Below are 23,301 nucleotides of genomic sequence, written 5' to 3' on the forward strand. Positions count from 1 at the left end.
TCTGTCGGCTGATGTGGAACCAGAGCCTCGAGGGCCAATCACAGCCCGGCTAGCTTCTGACAGGCGCAATGGGAATTTTAGGGGAAGAGGATGAATGAAGTTTAATCTAATATAATGTGCGGCGTTCAAGTTTGCAATGTCATTAAGGTTTTGAAAGATGGTAGTCATAAAGTTCCTGAATTTACATGTATAAGAATTCCATAAAAAAATATTTTTGCGCTTTTAAAGGAAATAACTAATCACACAACAGACACAAAGTTTTAGGCTTACGTTTTATTTAAGGAGAATTAATAGTGGAATCATATAAAAGGAATCTAAAATTGTTTCAGCTAAAATAAACAAAACTGCATTTCAGACTTTTGAATTTAAAGGGACCAGCCTCTCATTGTCTTCAATGACAAACCTTGTATGGAGGATATGAATAGTACATAGAACAAAATATGTCTATAAACAAAGAAATAAACGCATTATATTTAGCCGTGCAAATGGAAGACTGGATCGTAAGTCAAAAACACAACTCGCTCTTGAACGCACCATTTGCAGTGACGTCACCACTCGGGTCTAGTCTGATTAGCTTCCAGGCGAACAGCGGAGTTAGTCAGGGACAGCGAGCCAACACCAGCTGCTTGTTAGCTTAGCATATAGCATTCAGTCCAACTGACGGGATCCAGAGGCGTGACGTGCCTGGACGCCAACATGTACAAAGACAAAAGCGACACAATAATGGAGGAAGACAACAAGGTGCTTTGGTACCCAAACTCCAAGAAGGAGACGCGAATGGACCAATTCAGGCGGCAGGTGAACCGGGAGCATGGACTCAATCTGGGTTAGTATCGCTCACTCCATCGGTCAATCCGTCTGGGTCGTTCGATCGGTGGTTTTAATTGGCTTTAATTGGCTTTAATTTAACTTAGTGTCTTTGTTGAGCCTTCTTTACCATTGTGGGATTACTAGTTCGGGCCAAGCAGGACAAGTGAGTTCCTTGTTACTCCACTAAGGCCAGCCAGTGTCAACACACAAAAAAACGTGTTTTTCCACCTTTGCTAAAAAATGAAACAAAGATTCCTTTAAGAGGGTAAATGGGGTTTATTAACTTTATTTTATAGGTGCCCAAAAAATAAATCAATTCCTCGGTTAAATTGTAGTATTTGTCATTTATTGTATTTACAGTTGCACTTCATGGAAGTGATGTGAAGAGTTTCATTTATTGTTTTTGAAGAGTCGCGGAGGGTGCAGCCAATCGTAGGCCAGCACCAGGTGGGGGTCAACAGCCAGCCAATCGCAGGGTACAACGAGTTTAGGACAATAATTCACGTTAGGGGGGAATTTCGAGTTTTCAAACAGGCTAGCCTGGTTATTTTGGGGATGTGGGAGGAAACTGGAGTACCTGGAAAAAACCTGCACAAGCCCAGGGTCAACATGCAAAATTCTAAACAGTAAGGGACCAACCTGGAATCTAACCAACGACCCCAGGACTGTGCGGCGGATGCGCTTTACCACATGTGTCAAAGTGGCGGCCCGGGGGCCAAATCAGGCCCGTCACATCATTTTGTGTGGCCCGGGAAAGTAAATTGAGTGAATGAAGAGTATAGATGTATATTACATATTCCTACTTTCCCCCCTTTTAAATCAACAATTGTCATTTTTAATCCATTTTTCTGTGTTTTTAGTTCAAAAATCATTTTGTAAAATCTAAAAATATATTTTAAAAAGCTACAATAAACATTGTTTTAGATCTAGAAAAAAACTGAATATTCAGGGCTTTAGCCCAGAAAAGGGGTTAGGGTTAGATTTTAACCTATTTAGCTTTGACAGTAAAAAGCTAAAATGAAAATACCTTTTTAAATGGTGAATAATGCTGAGATGATTTGCCATTTCACCCATGATATTTGTCTTTTAACTGCAGCCAATTATGGGGACTTGTACCAGTGGTCTGTGGATTGCAATGCCGATTTCTGGGCACAAGTGTGGAGCTTCTGTGACGTGGTCAGCTCCAAACCCTACGACCAGGTCAGTAAATAGAATGCAGCAATATGTATATACAGTAATCCCTCGAATATCACGGCTTTACTACATCGCTGATTTTTTTTCTGGGGAATTTTTTTTTGTAAATTACATTTTTTGTAAGTTCATAAAAATGCAAAAATGAACGCTGAAACTTGAAAGCAGAAGCCACTCCCCTTTCCTTGGCATGCTACTAGAACTCGGCACTAAAATACTGTATTTTCACAACTTTAAGGCGCACTTAAAAGTCGTAAATGTTCTCCAAAATAGACAGAGCGCCTTATAAACCAGTGCGCCTTATATATGGAAAAAAAATCAAATATGTCATTCATTGACGGTGCGCCTTATCATGCGGTGCGCCTTGCAGTTTTGAAAATATGGTATATATTTTTAAAGTTCATAAAAATGTGAAAATCCAGACCTTTGGACAAAAACATAAATGAAATTAAAACTATTAAAGCTTCCCTTCCATTGCCCATTGATGAAATATATTTATACAATATAATAAAGTAAGATAAGTAAATAGTATTGGATAATGTTGTGTGTTTTGTGCGTACATCCGTGTGTACATTGTGTCTATATACCTATATTTGCAATGTTTTTTGGCCAATCACATGTGTGAACTTGTTTGTATTCCAGGTGGTGGACTTGTCCAAGTGTATTTCGGATGTTCCCGAGTGGTTTTCGGGGGCTCGCCTGAACTACGCCGAGAACTTGCTCAAACACGCCGACCAGGATAAAGTTGCGCTTTATGCAGCGAGTGAGTAGACAAGTGGTGAAGTACATTTAAAATGGGAGGTCCTAATATGAAAAAAATCCTTTTATATGTCAATTTTAGTCAAAGTTTATGATTCTTAGTGATAGTAGATACTTGATTTGTAGTAGTATTATTCAGGATTTGGAGTGCAATGCATATTTGAAGTAAAATTAGACATTTTGTTGAATCTAGATGACAAGAAACATATTTTTATTTGAAATTTCTGATCAAATAAGGACATGCGTATATGCCTGAATGCAATTGTTAATTTTTCTTAAGTCTTAATGTGATCAGATGATGAATTTAAAAGGTAATCAACATTATACTGCAGTATTGAATAATTTAATAATTTTATTTATTCAAAAATAGCAAAAATAGATAAATAAACGCTCAAAAATGTTTCTTGGCTTCAAGATTAATGTAAATATATAGTATACATTTTATTTTTTTTTAATTTTAATGCCATTTTCAATTTGATTACTTTCCTACTTTATGACCAAAATTCTACCCACCACCTTACTGTTTATTTCCAATCATTGTTTTATTTTTAGTTGATTTTATGGTCCTCTGATTTGATCTTTTCTACCAGGAGAGCTTTTAGGTGGTCACGATCAATGCTTGTCCCCTTTATTACATTTACTCGGCTTGCCAATGAATAGGCCCGACCGAGTGTGTACATTAGTGTATCCGTGTGTATTTGTGTTAGCTAGCATGAGTGTCCTCTTCTGTTGTAGCCCTAATATAATTATGCTTCCATCCATTGGCTGTAATTACTAGCCGCTAACAATGCACTTTTCCATAGATTTTCCCGTCTACTGCCTTTTAACCACAGTCATAAAACTTATAACTCTTATTATTTTCTGATATTTGTTTGCATCAAACATGCAAAATAGTCAACTGAACAATATATATATATATATATATATATATATATATATATATATATATATATATATATATATATATATATATATATATATATATATATATATATATATATATATATATATATATATATATATATATATATATATATATATATATATATATATATATATATATATATATATATATATATATATATATATATATATATATATATATATATATATATATATATATATATATATATATATATATTTTATGTATGTATTTGAACTAAATCATCTTGAACACAAAGTATTCATTTATTTTCTGAAATGCTTATCGTCACAAGGGTCGCGGGGGGTGCTGGAGCCATAAAAAAACTCCATTGACCAAAAAAACATTTTTTTTTTTCAGCCGAGGCTAATGAGGAGATTGTGAAAGTCACTTTTCGGGAACTGAGGCGTGACGTGGCGTTGTTCGCCGCGGCCATGAGGAAGATGGGGGTACAGGCGGGAGACAGAGTTGTGGGTAAGTTTTCTAGAATGCTAATTCACAAAGAAAAACAATACATTTTGTCAATGTTGAGATAATAAAAAACTGTAACAGTGATTTGAACTAATCATAAGACAAACTATTTTTTGGGTAGTAAAAATTAGGCTAGCTGGTTAAATAAAAATGACCTACAATCTTACATATTTACAAATGGGGTTATACAAAAAAATGAAGTACAAAGGAGAAAAAAGCAGAAAATTTAGAGTGGAAATTTAGAGCTGCAGGTTGTTTACAATAAATGTCAAAATAATTTAATACAGTTTAAAATTTTATTGGAATTGAACATCATTTATTATGTTATGCTTTGTTAAAATGACAGTACCAGATCACATGACCATTTTTGTTCATTGTAATCCAAGCGTTAAGAATTCATGTTTTTTTAAATAAAAAATACACAAATATTTTGAAAAGTACTTTTTTGCCAATATCATGCATTTCAGTGCATACCTTACTTCTATCTTTAAAATGTAACCTCCAAACGCTATTCTAAATTACTAATATTGCTCTTTTTTTCATATTTTAGAAAATATCTTAATAAACTGTTAGCATATTATAAGGAGTAGAAAATCTCCAAATCAAGTAAGTCCGCCATGTCCTTGTCCATCCTATTATTGTATCGACGATATAAAAGCACTTAGCTGATGAGCTAACACGCCAGCGCCATCACATGGGGGCTACTAACGCTATTAATCGCATCTGTAAATCATTTATGTCCACATACGTCGTCGTAACACTCCGGAAACGGTACCATAATTTTTAAAAATAGGTCACCATTACAACAAGTGCTCCTAAACTCACCATGATAAATGTTATCAGATAAGCAGCTTCTGTCGGGTTGTTTTGACCGTGTATTTATACACGTGTGTGTTTTTTTTAGGCTACCTGCCCAATGGAATCCATGCAGTGGAAGCCATGTTAGCAGCGGCAAGCATTGGCGCCATTTGGAGCTCCACGTCTGTCGATTTTGGAGTTAATGTAAGTTTTAATCTTATTTTATGTGTAGAAATATGATCAATATGTCCATTTATGTAAGTCGATTGAGCCCAGAGTATAAACCACTCGTCCAACCAAAATATTTAACAAAAACGTGACTTATAGTCACGGTACTCAAAACCCTGAATTCTTATTATCTCTTCCACAAGTAATTATTTTAGCTTTATTCTCATATGTATTGCACCTTTTGCTTCACTAGTGCCCAGTGAGGGGCGCTACAATGCAAGTACAGTAAGCCCTCGAATATCGCGGTTAATGTAGACCAAAAATGGCCGCGATTTAAAAAAAAAAAAAAGTAGAACCAAAATCACTATAATTACCAAAATACATATTTTTATGCCTATACAGAAATACAAGTACAATATCAAAGTGTATATTTATTAAATATTTAAGCATTTCAAAAGACTGTAATGCATTAATATCTAAATATAATGTAAATATTAAAAAAATGAATTACTAAAATGAGGGCGTGTCTTCCATTTTTGAGTTTTAACGTGGGTTTTCACATTTTTATGAATTTTTTTTAGAAAAAAATGCCATGTAGTGAATCCGAGGGATTACTGTAAAACCACACAAAAACATTGATTTAGAAATGTATAACTTTATATAATAGAGAAAATTAGTCATCACACTTGATTATTTACTTGTGTTTCTGTTGTGTACCTTCAGGGTGTTCTGGATCGATTCTCACAAATCCAGCCCAAATTGCTCCTGTCCGTTGCCGCCGTGGTGTACAACGGCAAAACTCACGACCACATGGAGAAGCTCAACTGTGTAGTTAAAGGTGTCTTAACCCCGTCAAACCCCACCTCAACTCCCATCCTGACTCCGCCCCCCTTATTCCAGACATTAGCCTTGACCCACGTCACCCTATTTCTCTCCATAGGTCTTCCGGATCTCCAAAAGGTGGTGGTGATCCCTTACGCTCGCAAAAAACAAGATGTTGACCTCTCCAAGATCCCCAACAGGTACTCTTCCACACAGGACAGACTGCAATCCCATACCTGTCCACTTGGTTCAATTGCTCCCCTTATGAATAATTGCAATTCACCTTATTAAGCAATTAAAACAACGTACAACAACGGCACATATTTACTCACTAATGGTGTACTTAAAAGTCTAAAATTTTCCGCCCAATCAGTATGCACTAAATTCAAGATCCTGTAGATGTCGCTGTATGAGTACATTGCTTGCTGACGCGCTATATTTATATAGTGAAAAGGGCGGGTCCTTTTATCATGCTTAAAGCATGACAATATTAGCAATCGACAATGACATTTTTACTGATTTGATCCGGTTTAGAGGCAAAATGGGTAAAACCAGATCAGTTTTACTAAAAATGTACTTTAAAAATCCTCTACAACAGTTGTTATACTGCATACACAGTTTAAAATGATCAAAAAATACAGGAAAAATGCTTGACTGTCTCTTTTGTTCCAATTAGCGTTTTCATCGACGATTTCCTGGCGTCCGGTCGCGGTGACGGCGATCAACTTCCTCAGCTGGAGTTCGAACAACTGCCATTTAACCACCCGCTCTTGATCATGTACTCTTCGGGAACTACGGGGGCACCCAAGTGTATGGTCCACTCAGCAGGGGTAATTGCATACATTCTCACTTAAATGCCTTACAAAATTCTCCACTCATCATACGACCCCGGAAGCTCCTCCCCCTGACCTTTTTTTTCCACACGAGCATTATAAAACAAAACAAAAAATGTCCGACCTATTGCACTTTACTCAATTTCGTATACTTATGTTCTTTGGTCCCTTAAAATGTTTCATTATTTAACATTAAGTAGCCATTGTGTTGTTAAATGTGATTATATGCCTGTCTCTTCGTGCTCAAACAGCAGAGGGCAGCAAAGTTCCATCCTCCAGAATATCAAATTTCAACGCTAGAACGCCTTACAAACCCATACAAATGAATTCATTTTAAAACATTTACACCTACTTTAAAACAAAAACAAGTTTAAAAGGCTCACTTTCGCCAAAAAGTCAATCAAATAGGGTTAGACATTTATCCCCGTCAATGGCTGACAATAACTTAAAACTGAAATTACATTTTAAAAACCTTTAAACACAGTAATTTGTGACAGATATTTGTCATAAAGTTGCTTTGCATTGCTTTTCTCATTAGAAAACACACAGTATATACTAACATATCCATCCACCCACCCACCCACTCACCCCTTAACAGTCTTCCCTCTCTCATGCGCTCCATCAATTTCAGTCCGTGGCACTCCCGACGACTCAACGGCGCCCCGTAATTGGACCGTAACGCTATCGTGAAAACATTTTGCCAATTACGCCGCCTCGCTTACGTTTTTCTCGATCCGTGTCCCGGCGGTAATAACTGTCGGGATAAAAAAACGACGCCTGGGATGCCCATGAAACACGTGGGGGGGGGGGGGGGGGGGGGGGGGGGGGGGGGCTTTTCACGTCGACGCCCAGTGATGACGGTTCGCGGGGGGTGAAGGAAAAAGTTGAAGAAAAGTGTCAAATAAAATTAATATGCTGACAAACGTGCGTGAAGAAAAAGGCAAGGAGCGGCAAATCAATGAATTTAGGAAAGCCTTGTTTGATTGGCTATTAGTTTTGAAAATCCCAAATACTACTAATTCCAAATTCAACCCGTTCTACTTCTTAACCTTCCTCATTTTAAATGTAAGTCTGTTTTGGAACTATTTAAAGCTTTAACTTTGTTTTAAAGCTCTACTTTTAAAAGATGTGCATAATTAGAATCCTTGCAATTGTTTGGAATTCAATTAAGCCCCTCCCATTTAAAAAAAAAAATCCTTAAAATTTTCTCCGTGGGCTATGTTCAAATAAATCAAGTTTGTAAAATATATGTTGAAGTATCTTAACTCTTTGGTCTTATCTAAGCATAATCCTATGGATATTGTAAAATATATCATAATTTTTAACATATAAAAATGATTAATTAGAAGTTAACTATAAACTACATGTGATTAATCACGGTTGATAAATTCAATTTTATTGATGTCAAACAAAATACTAAAATTTTAGTTTCCCACATTTTTAAAAAAATAATATAGTTTTAATCGTGTTAAAATGGAGAAATGCAACATAATGTAGGTTCAATTTAAGATTCTTTTGTGGTCCATATGCATCTTTTCCTGAGGGCCAATAAAAATTAGCCATGGACTGCCCGCCGGCCGTTGTTTAGACACCCCTCCAACTTTTTAGACTACGATTAAGCATAAATAACAAGGAAAGACCAAGTTCAAACCCTTTAAAACCTTACTTTGACACCTTAATGCAAGTTGGAAACCCCAATTATTTCTTTTCATTAAAAACCCTTAACATTGGTTCTGAATTCTAATTTAATTTCCATGTGTGTGTGTGTAGGGGACCCTCATCCAACACCTCAAAGAACACATTCTCCACGGCAACATGTGCAGCAGCGATGTCATCATTTACTACACCACCGTAGGTTTCCATGACGACCACATGACTCCGTCTCACTTTGTTGTTTGGACTTATTTTAACCGATTCGAACCGGTCTCTGTGTTTTCAGACGGGATGGATGATGTGGAACTGGTTGGTGTCTTCTCTGGCCGTGGGCGCTTCGGTGGTCCTGTATGACGGATCGCCACTCATGCCGACCCCCGACGTCCTGTGGAATCTGACTGAAACGCTGGGGTGAGCCACAAAACATGACTTAGACAATTTAAAACATATAAAAGTAACACTTGGGTATGAATTGCAAATACTGGGAAGTATATCGTATTGGTCCGACTATAAGTCATTTTTATTTCATCAGAATAAGACTGAAACATTGTCGTCGTCTTACATTCGGGGTCTAGACAGAGTAAAGCGTTCACTTCAAGGCTATTTGGCGCCATCTAGTCATTCACAACAATAATATTTAAAGTGAAAGCTGAACTTTTTGATTGTTAATGCTGTTATTGCAATTTTTGTTGTTTTATCACAGTAGATTGGTTCATTTACTAATCACAAACCAATTTAATCAATCAAAAGCTTTTATTGTCACTATACACAGCTGTGTATAACAAAATTGGTGGTGCTTCTCCACAAAGTGCATTTCCCAGTAAAAAAAAACATAAATAAGCAATATGAAAAATATAAAAAATCATATCTGGGCAAGGAAAATTCTAAAATATTTCACAATCTAAGATATTGCATATTGTTATTGCACATAAGTGATTGTGGGTCATGCTAATTCATGAACAAATATTATTTCATTTTTGTTTACATATTTAAACATTCCATTGTGATGGACGTTTTTTTGCATCAAGCAAAATAACTAGCTTTTTCCATGGAGTTTAATGTACTAATCACATGTTTTAGATGATTTATTAAGATTATTCTCTGTATAAAAATGGAATTTGGTCTTTTCCCAAACTTGAATCTTAAAAAAAAGAGGTGTCGTCCTATATTCGGGCCAATACATCAAATACAGTCCTCTGTTTTGGTACAAAGTACACTCACTTTTTCCGCAACCGGAGCTGCGTGACCGACCGCGCTTGGCGGAGTTGTTTAACAACGAAACCAGGCGTGACCGGGTTCGCGTTCACTGAAGCGTCTTGGGTAGATAGACAAAGAGAAAAAAACAAAATCGGGAACCATCGACTTTGGCGCCAAGCAAACAAAACCAAAAAAACGAAAGATTACGCCGCTCGCTCTTGCGTAATGTCTCCTCCATCGCTATGGTAACCACTAATGTCTAACCCCGTAAAAAAAAGATATGTCCATCCCTCAGGGGAAGCAAACAGGAGTGTGGACACAGTGTGATGGGATTGACTCCGTGGGTTCACATCAATCCATTTTCATCCGAGCCGTTGATGGGGTCAAAGGTCGCGGGTCGCCGACAATTACATCACAAAGTGAAATACCGTAAAAAAAGTCAACGCAATCTGTTCGGGCGTGCTGGATTAACCGGCCATTTTTTTTCTTCTTTTCTAGTCGTGTTCATCCTGGGGAAAATTGCTACGTTTGGTCCGAGCGACTCACGTTAAATTGGCTCCGTCGATCTTGGCGGAATTATTTTCAATGTTCAGCCGCTAAAAGACGGTTTTACTCGGCGACGTGAAATTGGGTGGGTTTGTCTAAAAAAAAGGTTTGAAAAAAAGAGTCGTTTTAAAGGGAATCTTTTATGGCTCCTTTGAAATGTTGAATTTGGAATCATGAAAAAGATTCTTGAAAAAATGCTCAGAAACTTGTTGTTTTTAGAGTGTGACAAAATCCCGCTGTGATTGCGCTACTGTAAGTTCCAACGATTCTGACAGAGTCGTTTAAAAGGGAATCTTTTATGGCTCCTTTGAAATGTTGAACTGGGAATCATGAAAGATTCTTGAAAAATGCTCACAAACTCGTTGTTTTTCGTGACAAAATCCCGCCCTAATTGCGCTTCTGTAAATTCCAAAGATTCTCAGAGTCATTTTAAAGGGAATCTTTTATGGCTCTTTTCATGATTCCAAGTTAAAAATTTTAAAAGATTCTTGAAAAATGCTTAGAAACTCGTTGTTTTTCGCATGTGACAAAATCCTGCCCTGATTGCGCTACTGTAAATTCCAAAGATTCTCAAAGAGTCGTTTAAAGGGAATCTTTTATGACTCCTTTTCATGTTTCCAAGTTCAACATTTCAAAAGATTCTTGAAAAATGCTTAGAAAATTGTTGTTTTTCGCGTGTGACAAAATCCCGCCCTGATTTTGATACTGTAAATTCCTAAGATTCTCATAGAGTCGTTTAAAAAAGGAATCTTTTATGGCTCTTTTGAAATATTTAACTTGGAATCATGAAAAAGATTCTTGGGAAAATCCTCAGAAACTTGTTGTTTTTCGCGTGTGACAAAATCCCGCCCTGATTTACTGTAAATTCCAAAAATTCTCACCCTGTTAAGAGATTGCCATCCACGCACGTTTAGAGAGAAACTTCCAGTCGCCGTAAATGTCAATTATGGGATGTAATAAGGCGAGCGGAGCAGTGGAAATCCAAATCAAAAGGCGAGAGGACTCACTATGAGTTTAAGACTCTGACAGATTTAGCCCCAATTAAAGGCTCCAACCTCTCTTGGCAGGACGAGGCTTGAAAAAAATGTTCTTGTCAGTCTTTCCCAGAGGGCTTCACCCGACCCTGATTGCAGAACTGCAATGTGGGAAATGTGTCTGCACTGTAATTGGTTAAAAATGAAAAAAAAACTTTCTTCCTCTTTAAAAGCTCCTGTCCGTCTCGGTGTCACGGCGGCATGGGGTCATTTTTCATTTATTTTTTTGCCCAAAAAGTACACTTAAATCCTTAAATTTACGTGATGGCCTTAATCTAAGGGTGTCAAACCTGGGTATATTCGCGGGTTGCTTTAACGTCAACTTGATTTCACCTGGGACCATTTTAGATATAATATTTAGATTTTTTTTAATATAAATGGATTAAAAGAACTGGATTAAAAGCCCTGCATATTTTGTTTTTTCATATATCTAAAACAATGTTTATTTTAGCTTTTTTTTAAATATATTTTTAGATTTTACAAAAGGATTTTTGAACTAAAAACACAGAAAAAATGGATCAAAGAAATGAAAATTATTGATTTAAAAATGGGAAAAACAGGAAATTGAATATACATATATAATCTTCATTTTAATTTGACCCTAAAACAGAAAGTCGGCACTCATTATTTACTCTTTAATATACCACCTCCCCAATAATATACCACCTCCCCCATTTAATATACCCCCGACCCCAAATTTAATATAAAACCCCCCATTTTAATATTCTCCCGCACCCTCACTTAATTAAAAACATTTAATATCCCCCCACAATTAATATACCACCCCCCATTTAATATAAAAAAAAAAAACAAAAAAAAAATGACAATCAAGGTTACGGCTTATATGCGCACAAATTAACCGTCTATGAATGAAGTGTCATCTATGAGCATTATAAAGGTGACAACTTTCAAACCCTGAACTTTTAAAAGCATTAAAAGAATAATCTAGCATGATTGTGCTGTTTGAAGCTTAAGATAAGCCTTCTGGAAATGGATACAAATCTCAAATGATATTAAGAAAGACTTGAGATTCCTTTTTATTTTGCTCTGAAATGTCGCGATCAAAGTGAAAAGACTTTGAAAGAGTTGTCATGTGATCCTTAGAATGAACCAAAATTTAATGTCCCGCTTTTTCCAGCTCATTTGCTCATTTGATTGTTGATAGATTACACGAAGTTCACCTTCAGAAGCCCGATAGCACCGAGCTAAGATGGAAAAAAAATCATATTTTCTTCATCTACACGCCATGTTTCGAGGTTTATCTTAAACGAACTTTGAAAGAATTTCTGCTACTGACTTGCCAACCATTGAAATTGTGAAGGCTGACGTTGAATGCTCATTTTTTTGGTGCTAGTGATGGCTTTAGATGACCCATCTTACTGATAATTCATATTTTCCGTCTCTTCTGCCTACTCAGCATCAGCATCTTCGGTACCGGAGCTAAATGGCTATCGGTGTTGCAGGAGAAGAACCTCAAACCAGGTAAGAAACAAACATTGTAGTAGTTGTAGTTGTTGTAGTTGTTGTTGTACTAGTTGTAGTAGTAGTTGCAGCAATTGTAGTTGTTGTTATATTAGTTGTAGTAGTTTTAGTAGTTGTGGTAGTTGTAATAGTTGTTGTAGTAGTTGTAGTAGTTTTAATATTTGTAGTTGTAGTAGTTGTAGTTGTTTTAATATTTGTAGTTGTTGTTGTACTAGTTGTAGTAGTAGTTGTCGCAGTTGTAGTAGTTGTTTTAATATTTGTAGTTGTTGTTGTACTAGTTGTAGTAGTAGTTGTCGCAGTTGTAGTAGTTGTAGTTGTTTTAATATTTGTAGTTGTTGTTGTACTAGTTGTAGTAGTAGTTGTAGCAGTTGTAGTAGTTGTATTTGTTGTTGTAGTTGTAGTTGTGTTAGTTGTAGTTGTATTAGTTGTAGTTGTATTAGTTGTAGTTGTATTAGTTGTAGTTGTAGTTGTATTAGTTGTAGTTGTAGTTGTATGAGTTGTAGTTGTATGAGTTGTAGTTGTATGAGTTGTAGTTGTATGAGTTGTAGTTGTATGAGTTGTAGTTGTATGAGTTGTAGTTGTATGAGTTGTAGTTGTATGAGTTGTAGTTGTATGAGTTGTAGTTGTATGGGTTGTAGTTGTATGGGTTGTAGTTGTATGGGTTGTAGTTGTATGGGTTGTAGTTGTATGGGTTGTAGTTGTATGAGTTGTAGTTGTATGAGTTGTAGTTGTATGAGTTGTAGTTGTATGAGTTGTAGTTGTATGAGTTGTAGTTGTATGAGTTGTAGTTGTATGAGTTGTAGTTGTATGAGTTGTAGTTGTATGAGTTGTAGTTGTATGAGTTGTAGTTGTATGAGTTGTAGTTGTATGAGTTGTAGTTGTATGAGTTGTAGTTGTATGAGTTGTAGTTGTTGTTTTTGTAGTGGTTGTAGTTGTTGTTTTTGTATATGTAGTAGTTGTGGTAGTTGTGGTATTAGTGTTGTACATCAACTAGATGGAGCTATGCTAAAGGAAATTTGAATTCCTTCATTCATTTTCTAATCTGCGTTATCCTCACTAGGGTTGCGATACGCTAAATATCCCTGACACGTTGGCTATATCCCACCGTACAATTTCCCACACACAAAAACGGAAATTCTCGAATTGCCCTTTTAATCAACCTCAACTCCAAACACCCGTGTTATAACACTCAAGTCTGAATCGTGACATCCCCGGCAATTTACGGCGCCAATTTGCTCCAAATTTTATTACATTTTTTTATTTAACCTGGCCAAAACAAGGGCAACGTGACGGTCGGCGCGCTGGGCTTTTGCGAGGGGAATCGGGTCGTAAGATTAGCGGGGCGGCTAATAAGCACCGACACCGTTCGGATTACGAGCGCCGGCCCCTTTTTTGCCGTCTCCGGAGAGCCGCAACACTAAAAGCAATTAGCCGGCGCTCCCGGCCACTGCTACGAATAAGCGTAACGGGCCCTTTTATGCTGGTGATTTAGTGGCAAACGCGGCAAACTGTTGCGTTGGACGGCTAAACTGCCGAAAGGACATTAGCAGTCTCCGTCGGTTGTCATCATCATCCTTATCGTGTCCATCTGCTCTCGTTGTTCCGGCGCAAATTTACTGGCGGAGTTCTCCGTGGACCGCTGTCAACTGTCGTCGTGTCTGTGGTGGAGTTTGACTCGTGTTTTTAGGGAATCTGGCGACCAGTCGTTTGTCGAAATACGTCTGTTTATTTTTGTTTTGACTTTTGCAATGCTAGCAGGATTAAACCAAAAAAACGTGTGTTGTCAAAATGCCACTTTATGGGATTGTCTTGACATTTTTTGGTGTATTTTATATGTTGTGCGATAAATAATGTTATTGTTAATTTTTTTTTAGGAAAATCAAAGAAAACAGAGGCTTGGAAATCCTTCAATTTGTTGAACAGAGGATCGGAATTGTGTTTTAAAAAAATATTATGCTATTAAAATGCTGTTGTTTTTCTGTATTGGCTGATTGGCTGGTTGTAAATGTAGAAAACTGTATTTTTAACTAAAAGTATACATTGTAAAATATTGACATTACTTTGTTGCCATTTACATTGGCAGTTATAGCCATTAAATCTCTTATTGGGTCATACAGGGAAATGTGTGTAATCCAATTTGACTTGGAAATGTCCTGTTTTTGTTTTTTTAATACAATTTTTTTGTTGAATTCATTTTTTTCGTTTTTACTTTAGCCGAAAGCCACAACCTCCAATCTCTGCACACAATCCTGTCTACCGGCTCTCCCCTCAAGCCCCAAAGCTACGACTACGTGTACCGCTGCATCAAAAGCGACGTGTTGCTGGGCTCCATCTCCGGTAATTATTCATTCTCCTAAAAGTAGCAATTTCACAAAAAGTCTTATCACCCATATTACAGTAATCCCTCACTATTTCACGACTCAACTTTCACATCTTCACTACATGACGGATTTCTTTCTTTGGAATTTTAAATTTTTTATTTAAATTTTTAGTTTTTTTTGTAATTTCATAAAAAAGAATATCCACACTGAAACTCCCAAGCAGTTTTTTCGATTATCACGGCCATGTCTGGTCCACATAAACCACAATATTCGAGGGATTACTGTATATAAAAGAAATGCAAAAATACTACACATTTTTACCACACAAGCACACCCGCTTTTCAGCTCATTGTTGTGTTGACAGGGCGGAAGAATACTATCGGTCTCGCCGCGTGAGCTCTGAAACTTTTAACATTTACTGACTGACACTTCACACACACTCAAACACACACTCAAACACACACACACACACTTAATAGAGAAAGAAAGCATGAAAAGACGGACTGTAAAAAGGCCTTTACACATCCATAAATAGATTTTCCCAACCACCAAAAATATATTATATTCACAGTCGTCTTGACAATCAATTTGACACTTGGATTTTCCCCTTAAAAAATCGTCAAAGTTAACAGCTATATAATATAAATATATATAAATCTAAAAATAATTGCCATTTTAGATAAAACTATCCACTTTTTATGCTCGAAAATTAGATTTTTTCTACTTTTATTGACCACTTATTCTATCCTTAAATGTTCATTTTCATCCATTTCAATAGCAAGCCACACCCCATTTTTCTCCCGTCGTCAAGGGCAACGGCAGGCTTCAACGCCATTGGCTATCAGCCCACCTAAAGTTGACCTCCCCGGGCCGTGACCGCACGTGTGCGTATGTCAGGATTTATCCTAGCATATGCGGCCAACCGGTGGTCACCGCGCCATATGTGACGGGACCCCTTTGCCCATTTTACCCTGCCAACACAAACCATCCATTTGTGTGTGCGTATGCGTAAGAGAGAGAAAAAAAATGACTTGGACGGGTGATGCGAGACTCCCGTGGTTACTCAATGGGGGATTTTAACACTTTGGCGGCTGGCTTCCCTCATCCTGATTTGAAATGGTCTGACTGGCCATATGTCCAAGCTTCAAGTCTCTCTGATTATTTTCTACTATGTCGTATCTAGAATGGGTTTTTACACACTGTAAAAAGTTGGATTTTTGTCCTCAAATTGATTCATGATTGTTAAAATACTGAGTTGTCGGATCACCTATAAAGCTTTTGGAATATTTGATATTACCGTATTTTCACGACTATAAGGCACACCGCATTATAAGGCGCACCCTCAATGAATGACATTTTTTCCATATATAAGGCGCACTGTATTATAAGGCGCACTGTCTATTTTGGAGAAAATTTAAGACTTTTAAGTGCGCCTTATAGTCGTGAAAATACGGTAATATTACAGGGATCACACAAAACAAATTTTAGGGTAAGGCTTATATGCGCATAAATTAGACTTGACATGCATGAAACTGCAAGGTTATAAAAACAAAATACCATAATGCAAGACGATATGGTCATTTATTTCCAAATAGAGAAAAATTAAACAGATAAAAGGCTAAAAAAATATATATTTTGGCGTCTATGAATGAAATTGAAGAAAAAAATTAACCGTATCTTGCATAAAATGTGAAAAAAAATCACTTGTGCCTGCTATTGCTCGCTCAGGGCGCCGTCATCTTACCTAGGGATGACAAACTAGACCGCTATGGACACACTTCTTGGTTGTACTGGTCACCTGACTTACTCTTTGAATTTGTCCAAGTGCACTGATTTTTTTTAAGATTTTCCCTTCAAAGTAACACATTTGTACTCCCTATTAAAACAGGCTTAAATGAGAGAAATTGTAAAATTCAATGATTTTAGGGTAGTTTTAAGGGACTTCCTTCCTTAGGAATGTGCAATACAGCAATTAATTTATACAATATCTCAGAAATATCATATGCGATAATTTTTCTTAAGATGTTCCCTTCAAAGTAAAACATTTGTACTCCCTATTAAAACCATGAATATTTAGGTGAAAATTGTGAATCATGGTGCGGCTTATACGAGAGAAATTGCTAAATTCAACCATTTCAAGGCAATTTTTAGGGTACAGCTTATACACAGACGCGACTTATATGTGAGAAAATTCGGTATATATTTATTTTTTCGGAGAATTTCAAAAATGTTCTTACACCAATGACAAATAACACTATCTAAATATGATTTGTCCATGAGATAAGTACAATTGGATTGGCTGACATGTACTTTCACCTGTATACGAAAGCAACAGTGCCCAAAATCCTCCTTTTGAGTGCCCGCCCATATAAGTCAGTCAACTCAATAATGAAATAATTGTGCATCTTCCCACTCGTGAGCTTTCGCGTTTAATCAGAAGTTTCCATCGTCCCTCACGGGATCTCATTAAAGCTCGCTACCAGAGCCCGATATCATAAAAGTGAGAACCAGGGATTGATGAGAAGAACAAAAAAACAGATAGAAGGGGCAGAGAGCAGCAAACAAGATGGATGACGACTGCATGCCAGGTAGATGTCGAACAATGGGAAGGAAAGGAGATGAATGCCAGTTGTCGGGAATACTGCATTATTGCAAAGTACAAAAAGGTAAAAGACGGAGAAATATGAAAATCAGCCCTGAAGGCAGTTTCACTCGGTAGTGGGAAATTAGTTGGAGATGACTTTTGACGACAAAGTATTGAGAAGCCACAGCCAAAAAGATCCAATATGCCACCATTTTGGCTCGACTTGGCCATTTTAAGCCGTTTCCAAGTTGTCAAAATTATTATTTTTGCTTAGTCAATGCGAAATGTGGCAGTAAAGTCCATCATGAGGAAAATTCAACACTAGGAAATTCATGGGAAATATGCAATTGGACGGTTTTTTTTGCAATGAAATGCATGGATGTGTGGAAATGTTACATTTGTGGGCTAGGTTTGAGTCAGTTAATGAATATGTTTGGGTTTTTTTGTGTTTTTATAGGTGGTACGGATATTGTGTCGTGTTTTATGGGTCAGAATCCAACTGTTCCTGTGTACCGGGGTGAGATCCAGACCAGGAATTTGGGCATGGCGGTGGAGGCGTGGAATTTTGAAGGTACTGCAAAGCAAAGGACATAAATGGAAAATGCGGGTTGGTTCGCGGGCCGCATTAATGTCAACTCGATTTTATGTGGGTTGGACCATTTTTAGATATAATATTTCAATGTTTTAAAAAATTGGGTGAAAGAAATGGATCAAAAACCCTAAATAGTCCATTTTTTATACTTCTAAAGCATTTTTTATTAGATTTTAGGTTTTTTTGGAAGGGAAAACGTATTTTAATCATTTATTTTTCATTTCAAAAGGATACAAAATATATCTTTTATTATCTTCAATATTGAAGTGGAAAACAGAATTTTGACAGTTTTTTACCAAAACGATTAAACACGTGTTTTGTATGAAAACTAGAAAAAATAATAAATACAAAAAAAAATACTTTTTTATAGATTTTTTTGGCTTCATGTTTCAAAATAAATCATCACCTTTGTCAAAATGGCGAGCTGAAAAAAAATCTATAAAAAACAGTATTTTTTGTATTTATTATTTTTTTCTAGTTTTCAAACAAAACACGTATTTAATCGTTTTGGTAAAAAAAAAACTGTCACAGCAATCAATGGAAGATTTATAGTACTAGTCATTTATTTTGGAGCAATACGGATGTAATACCCAAAATATAAACAATATACATTAACAGCTTCGGGACGTATGATTGGCCAGTGGTCATTTTTGGGGGCGGAGTTTGGCAAAGGTCAATGGTTCAGAAACCCTGCAAAGTTATTCCACCTTGAGCAAAGATCTCCCATAACAGTGCAAACGTGCTTTCTTTTTAATCCAACAGTAATTAAGCAGAACATTCTCAGGTAAAAAAAAATAAACCCAAAACAGAAGCCATTTTTCTAATAGAGTTTCTACTTAGCTTTTAAGTCTTTCCTCCTGTTTCCCCCTCATTGATTGCTGTCCCCCTGCTGACCGCCGGATCATTTAAAGAGGCTTTTTGTTAGGAAAGAGCTCGCTAAAGCACTTTAACACCGCCTTGAGGGAGAGCAAAGTGTGGAATATAAACCGCCAAAAGAGTCCTTTGTGTAAGTGTAAAAATGTGCATGTTTGTGTATGCAGGTAAGCCCGTTTGGGGAGAAAGTGGCGAGCTGGTGTGTTTGAAAGCCATCCCGTGCCAGCCCACGCATTTCTGGAACGATGACAATGGCAGCAAGTACCACAAAGCTTACTTCTCTTCATTCCCAGGTCAGTAGGATGCTCTTTTTGGCTGAATTTAAAGGGAAATTCTTGCTTTTCTATCCTTGGAAAGTCCTTCAGAGAGACTGGTGCATGTCACAAATCCTAGTGTGTCATTTTCTGATGATCAGAGTTGGTAAAAAAAAAAAAATATATATATATATATATATATATATATATATATATATATATATATATATATATATATATATATATATATATATATATATATATATATATATATATATATATATATATATATATATATATATATATATATATATATATATATATATATATATATATATATATATATACTGTATTTTCATGACTATAAGGCGCACCCTCAATGAATGACATTTTTCCATATATAAGGCGCACTGTATTATAAGGCGCACTGTCTATTTTGGAGAAGATTTAAGACTTAAGTGCGCTTTATAGTGGTGAAAATAGGGTAATTGCTATTGACTTCCAGGTATGAAGCATTCACTACTTTACAGTCACCTCTAGAGCCAGCCATTGTTGATGTTTTGGATTTTTTGTATACAATCTTGCAGTGGGGGAGGAGCTATATGATGGAAGATGTTGTAAACTAAGATGGCATCTGCATATTTAACAGTATTGTTTCAGTTCAGGCGTTTGTGTTTTTTTTAATATCCAACAGTGGTGGTTTTTCATTTTTGCTTTTCTGTTTTTTCCATATATAAGGCGCACTGGATTATAAGGCGCACTGTCTATTTTGGAGAAAATTTAAGACTGAAGTGCTCCTTATAGTCGGGAAAATATGGTATATAATATATATTTTGTGTATTCATTTATTGGTTGCCATTGAGGAACTTTGTTTGGACTGGGAATTTTCTTAAATCTGACTTTATGAGCCATGTTTTGTTTAAAAATTGCAATGACTCTGATTTTAGCACAAAAATTCCATAATTGTAATGAAAAATCTTCCCATTATGCAATTTTTCTACATTTCTCCAAATATTGGATTTGGCTCATTTACTGTATGACTTGTCCTTGTTTTTATTTGCTCAATTTTTTTTTTTTTAGGTGTGTGGGCCCACGGCGACTACTGCAAAATCAATCCCAAGACGGGCGGTGTCGTCATGCTCGGCAGGAGGTCGGTAAACTCTGTCGCTATCCTGCCGTTAATTATGCTTGTCAAGATCATAAAAAGTAACTTTCTGACATTAAATTGAAGGAAACTTTGAGGGAGAAAATGTAGTATTTAGAAATAGACAAGATTTTATTGTGTTGCATTAATATTGGAAAATACAGAAGCACCTCAAAACATCACCCAATGAGTAAATATATTTTTAATAAATTCACATTTTTAAGATAAGATAAGATGTATTCGCAAATAAGGATGAAATACTTAAATATTAGAAGAAAAAGCAAGTGGTACAATTTAGGAAATAATGCAAAATACTGCATATTTTGGCAAAAGAATAGTAAAACAATTGAATATAGATGAAAAAAATTGCATGATTAGAATGCCAAAATCCTTCACAAATATTTGAATCAAGATTAAACAAAAAAATATAAATCTGAATAAATTAATAATTAGACAAAAATGACTTGAAAATAAAAGAACAATGGAAAAAATTACATCATATTGACATGTATTTCAATCCTGTAACTTTATTGACATGTACAATGACTGCTAGTTTTCCTTGACATTATTTTTGTCAGTCATTTATAAAGTTTCTTATTTTGGTTTGTTGTTTTTTGCTACGCAGCGACGGAACATTGAACCCAAACGGTGTCCGTTTTGGCAGTTCGGAGATCTACAACATTGGTGAGCACCAAAGTTCAACTCGGAACAAATCAAATTCATATTTAAAAAATAAATAAATGGCAAATTGTTGTGTTTATGGCAGTGGAGGCCTTTGAGGAAGTGTCGGACAGCCTATGCGTCCCTCAGTACAACTCGGACGGGGAGGAGAGGGTGATCCTCTTTCTGAAAATGGCCGCCGGGGAGGCCTTTGGCACCGATCTGGCAACCCGTCTCAAGGCGGCCATTCGGAAAGCGCTGTCCGCCCGACACGTTCCAGCCCTCTTTTTGGAGACGGCAGATATTCCGGTAAGTCATATAATTATTATTATTATTATTTTTTTTTACTCCAAAATGTTTTGATTTTATTGAAATTAAGCAATTGGAACGTTGTCCACATTTCAAACACAAGGTTTTATTTTTGGTCCAAAAAAGTGAATTTTCGATTTAAATATAATCGAATTGAACAAAAAACAGGTCAAAATTATCCGCCTACTTGACAAAAAAAATGTTTAGTTTTTTTGATTGAATGATTTTTTTTGTCATAATATAAACATTTAAAACTTTCACCACCAATTGCACAAAAAACAACAACAAATAAATAATCAATAAATGAGTTCATTCATTTTTATTGGTCAATAATTTTAAGTAGTTTGATTAAGTAAAAACTGTGAAATGAACCTTTTAAAGTGCAAAAAATTATTATAAATTCTTTCATTTCTGAGCCTTTGATAGTCTCCTGGGAATAAAATAACGACACATTTTAATCTATTATTAATCATATTTACAATACTTCAAAATCTCCCATGACTCAAAAAAATCACCCCATTTTTTACCACACAGGGTAAACTAAAGAAAAAATATAAATATTTTACTTAAAAAAATAAAATAATAAAAACGTTTTAAAAATTTATTTCGACTGCACGGTTACCGAAACTTATCCTACGTTCTGATTCGTTTGCATCCGTGTCATCCCCTATTTCATTCGTTAATAATTGAACCCAAAACTTCCAACCAAAAACATTTTTCCTCACCTTCCACTTCATTCATTCAACGTCCATTTTGATCCAATTCGACCCCATTTTCTATCCAAATGATAACCAAACCCGCCATACTTGCCGTCTAGTACACGCTGAGCGGAAAGAAGGTGGAAGTGGCGGTCAAACAAGTTCTGGCGGGCCGTGAAGTATCCCAACGGGGGGCTTTCTCCAATCCCGATTCTCTGGATCTCTACAAGAACATTCCGGAATTACAGAATTTCTGAGCCAAAAAAAAAGACACATTTTCAACGATTAAAACAACGAACGGTTACTAACAAAGATGGCAACTCTTTGCGTTAGCATTAGCATTCGCACTTTGGTTTTGAAATCTGCTGATAAATTTTCAAGCCAAACAGCCAAAAGTTTTGGGACATTGTTGTTCTGTACTTCATCGGATTGGAAAAACAAAAGTTTTGGGACGTTTTTTGGATTATCGTAATTGACCAGAAAGACAAATTATTGGGAAAAAAACATTTTTTAGACAAAAGTATTGAGATATATTGCATTCTTGGAGGAATACTTTAAAGAAACAATACATGTTTAACTTTGTGATCTATTTTTATTAAAATTGATAAAAAAAATTAGGCTTTTTTGGCGGAGAAAAGCCCTAAAAATCCAATTTTGGGAAAACAAATGTCAAAAATACAATCTGGCATAATCTGTGATATGAATATATTCGATATCCAATATTTTGTAGATGCTGCTTTGTGTACAGAAAGGTTTTAATGTTTTTTTTTGGTTTATTTTTCCTACCGATCAGATAAATGAAAGGGAATGTAACTTTAGTAATTTGGTTCCATGAACCACCAACAAACTCGGCTAACATGAACATAATTATACGACTGTAAATATTTGTCCAAAATTTTTGAAATAAGATGCTAAAACGGACAAATTCATTTCATTCCATGGAGTCATTTTTATGCAAATGTCAGACATTTGTTGTACTTTTTTGTGGAATATTTGTTATAACGCTAATTTTCTTGACATGTCTTGTAAATGTTGTCTTTCTGCATGTTGCAAAAGTGGAAAAATATTTATAATAATTATCTCATGATACATACAATATCATTGTCCATAATAAATGAGTAAAGATTCTTTTGAATGTCTTTGTTTTTTTGGGTATATTTTTTTATTCAATTATAGGCAT

At 35.8% G+C, this 23,301-nt stretch overlaps 1 protein-coding gene across 1 annotated transcript; it reads left to right on the forward strand.

Moving 5' to 3' along the window:
- The first annotated feature begins 622 nt into the window (after positions 1-622).
- On the forward strand, positions 623-23,256 carry aacs (acetoacetyl-CoA synthetase). Its single transcript, XM_077715698.1, has 18 exons — positions 623-826; positions 1,907-2,010; positions 2,644-2,764; positions 4,043-4,156; positions 5,058-5,155; positions 5,843-5,957; positions 6,060-6,141; positions 6,618-6,771; positions 8,545-8,625; positions 8,714-8,838; positions 12,622-12,686; positions 14,901-15,023; positions 18,049-18,162; positions 19,224-19,349; positions 20,391-20,460; positions 21,080-21,138; positions 21,221-21,423; positions 22,241-23,256. Exons 1-18 carry the CDS (start codon positions 697-699, stop codon positions 22,376-22,378), a joined length of 2,022 nt encoding a protein of 673 aa, XP_077571824.1. The 5' UTR covers positions 623-696; the 3' UTR covers positions 22,379-23,256.
- Positions 23,257-23,301: the final 45 nt, after the last annotated feature.

Source organism: Stigmatopora nigra, chromosome 4 (genome assembly GCF_051989575.1).
Source record: "Stigmatopora nigra isolate UIUO_SnigA chromosome 4, RoL_Snig_1.1, whole genome shotgun sequence".
Taxonomy (NCBI): domain Eukaryota; kingdom Metazoa; phylum Chordata; class Actinopteri; order Syngnathiformes; family Syngnathidae; genus Stigmatopora; species Stigmatopora nigra.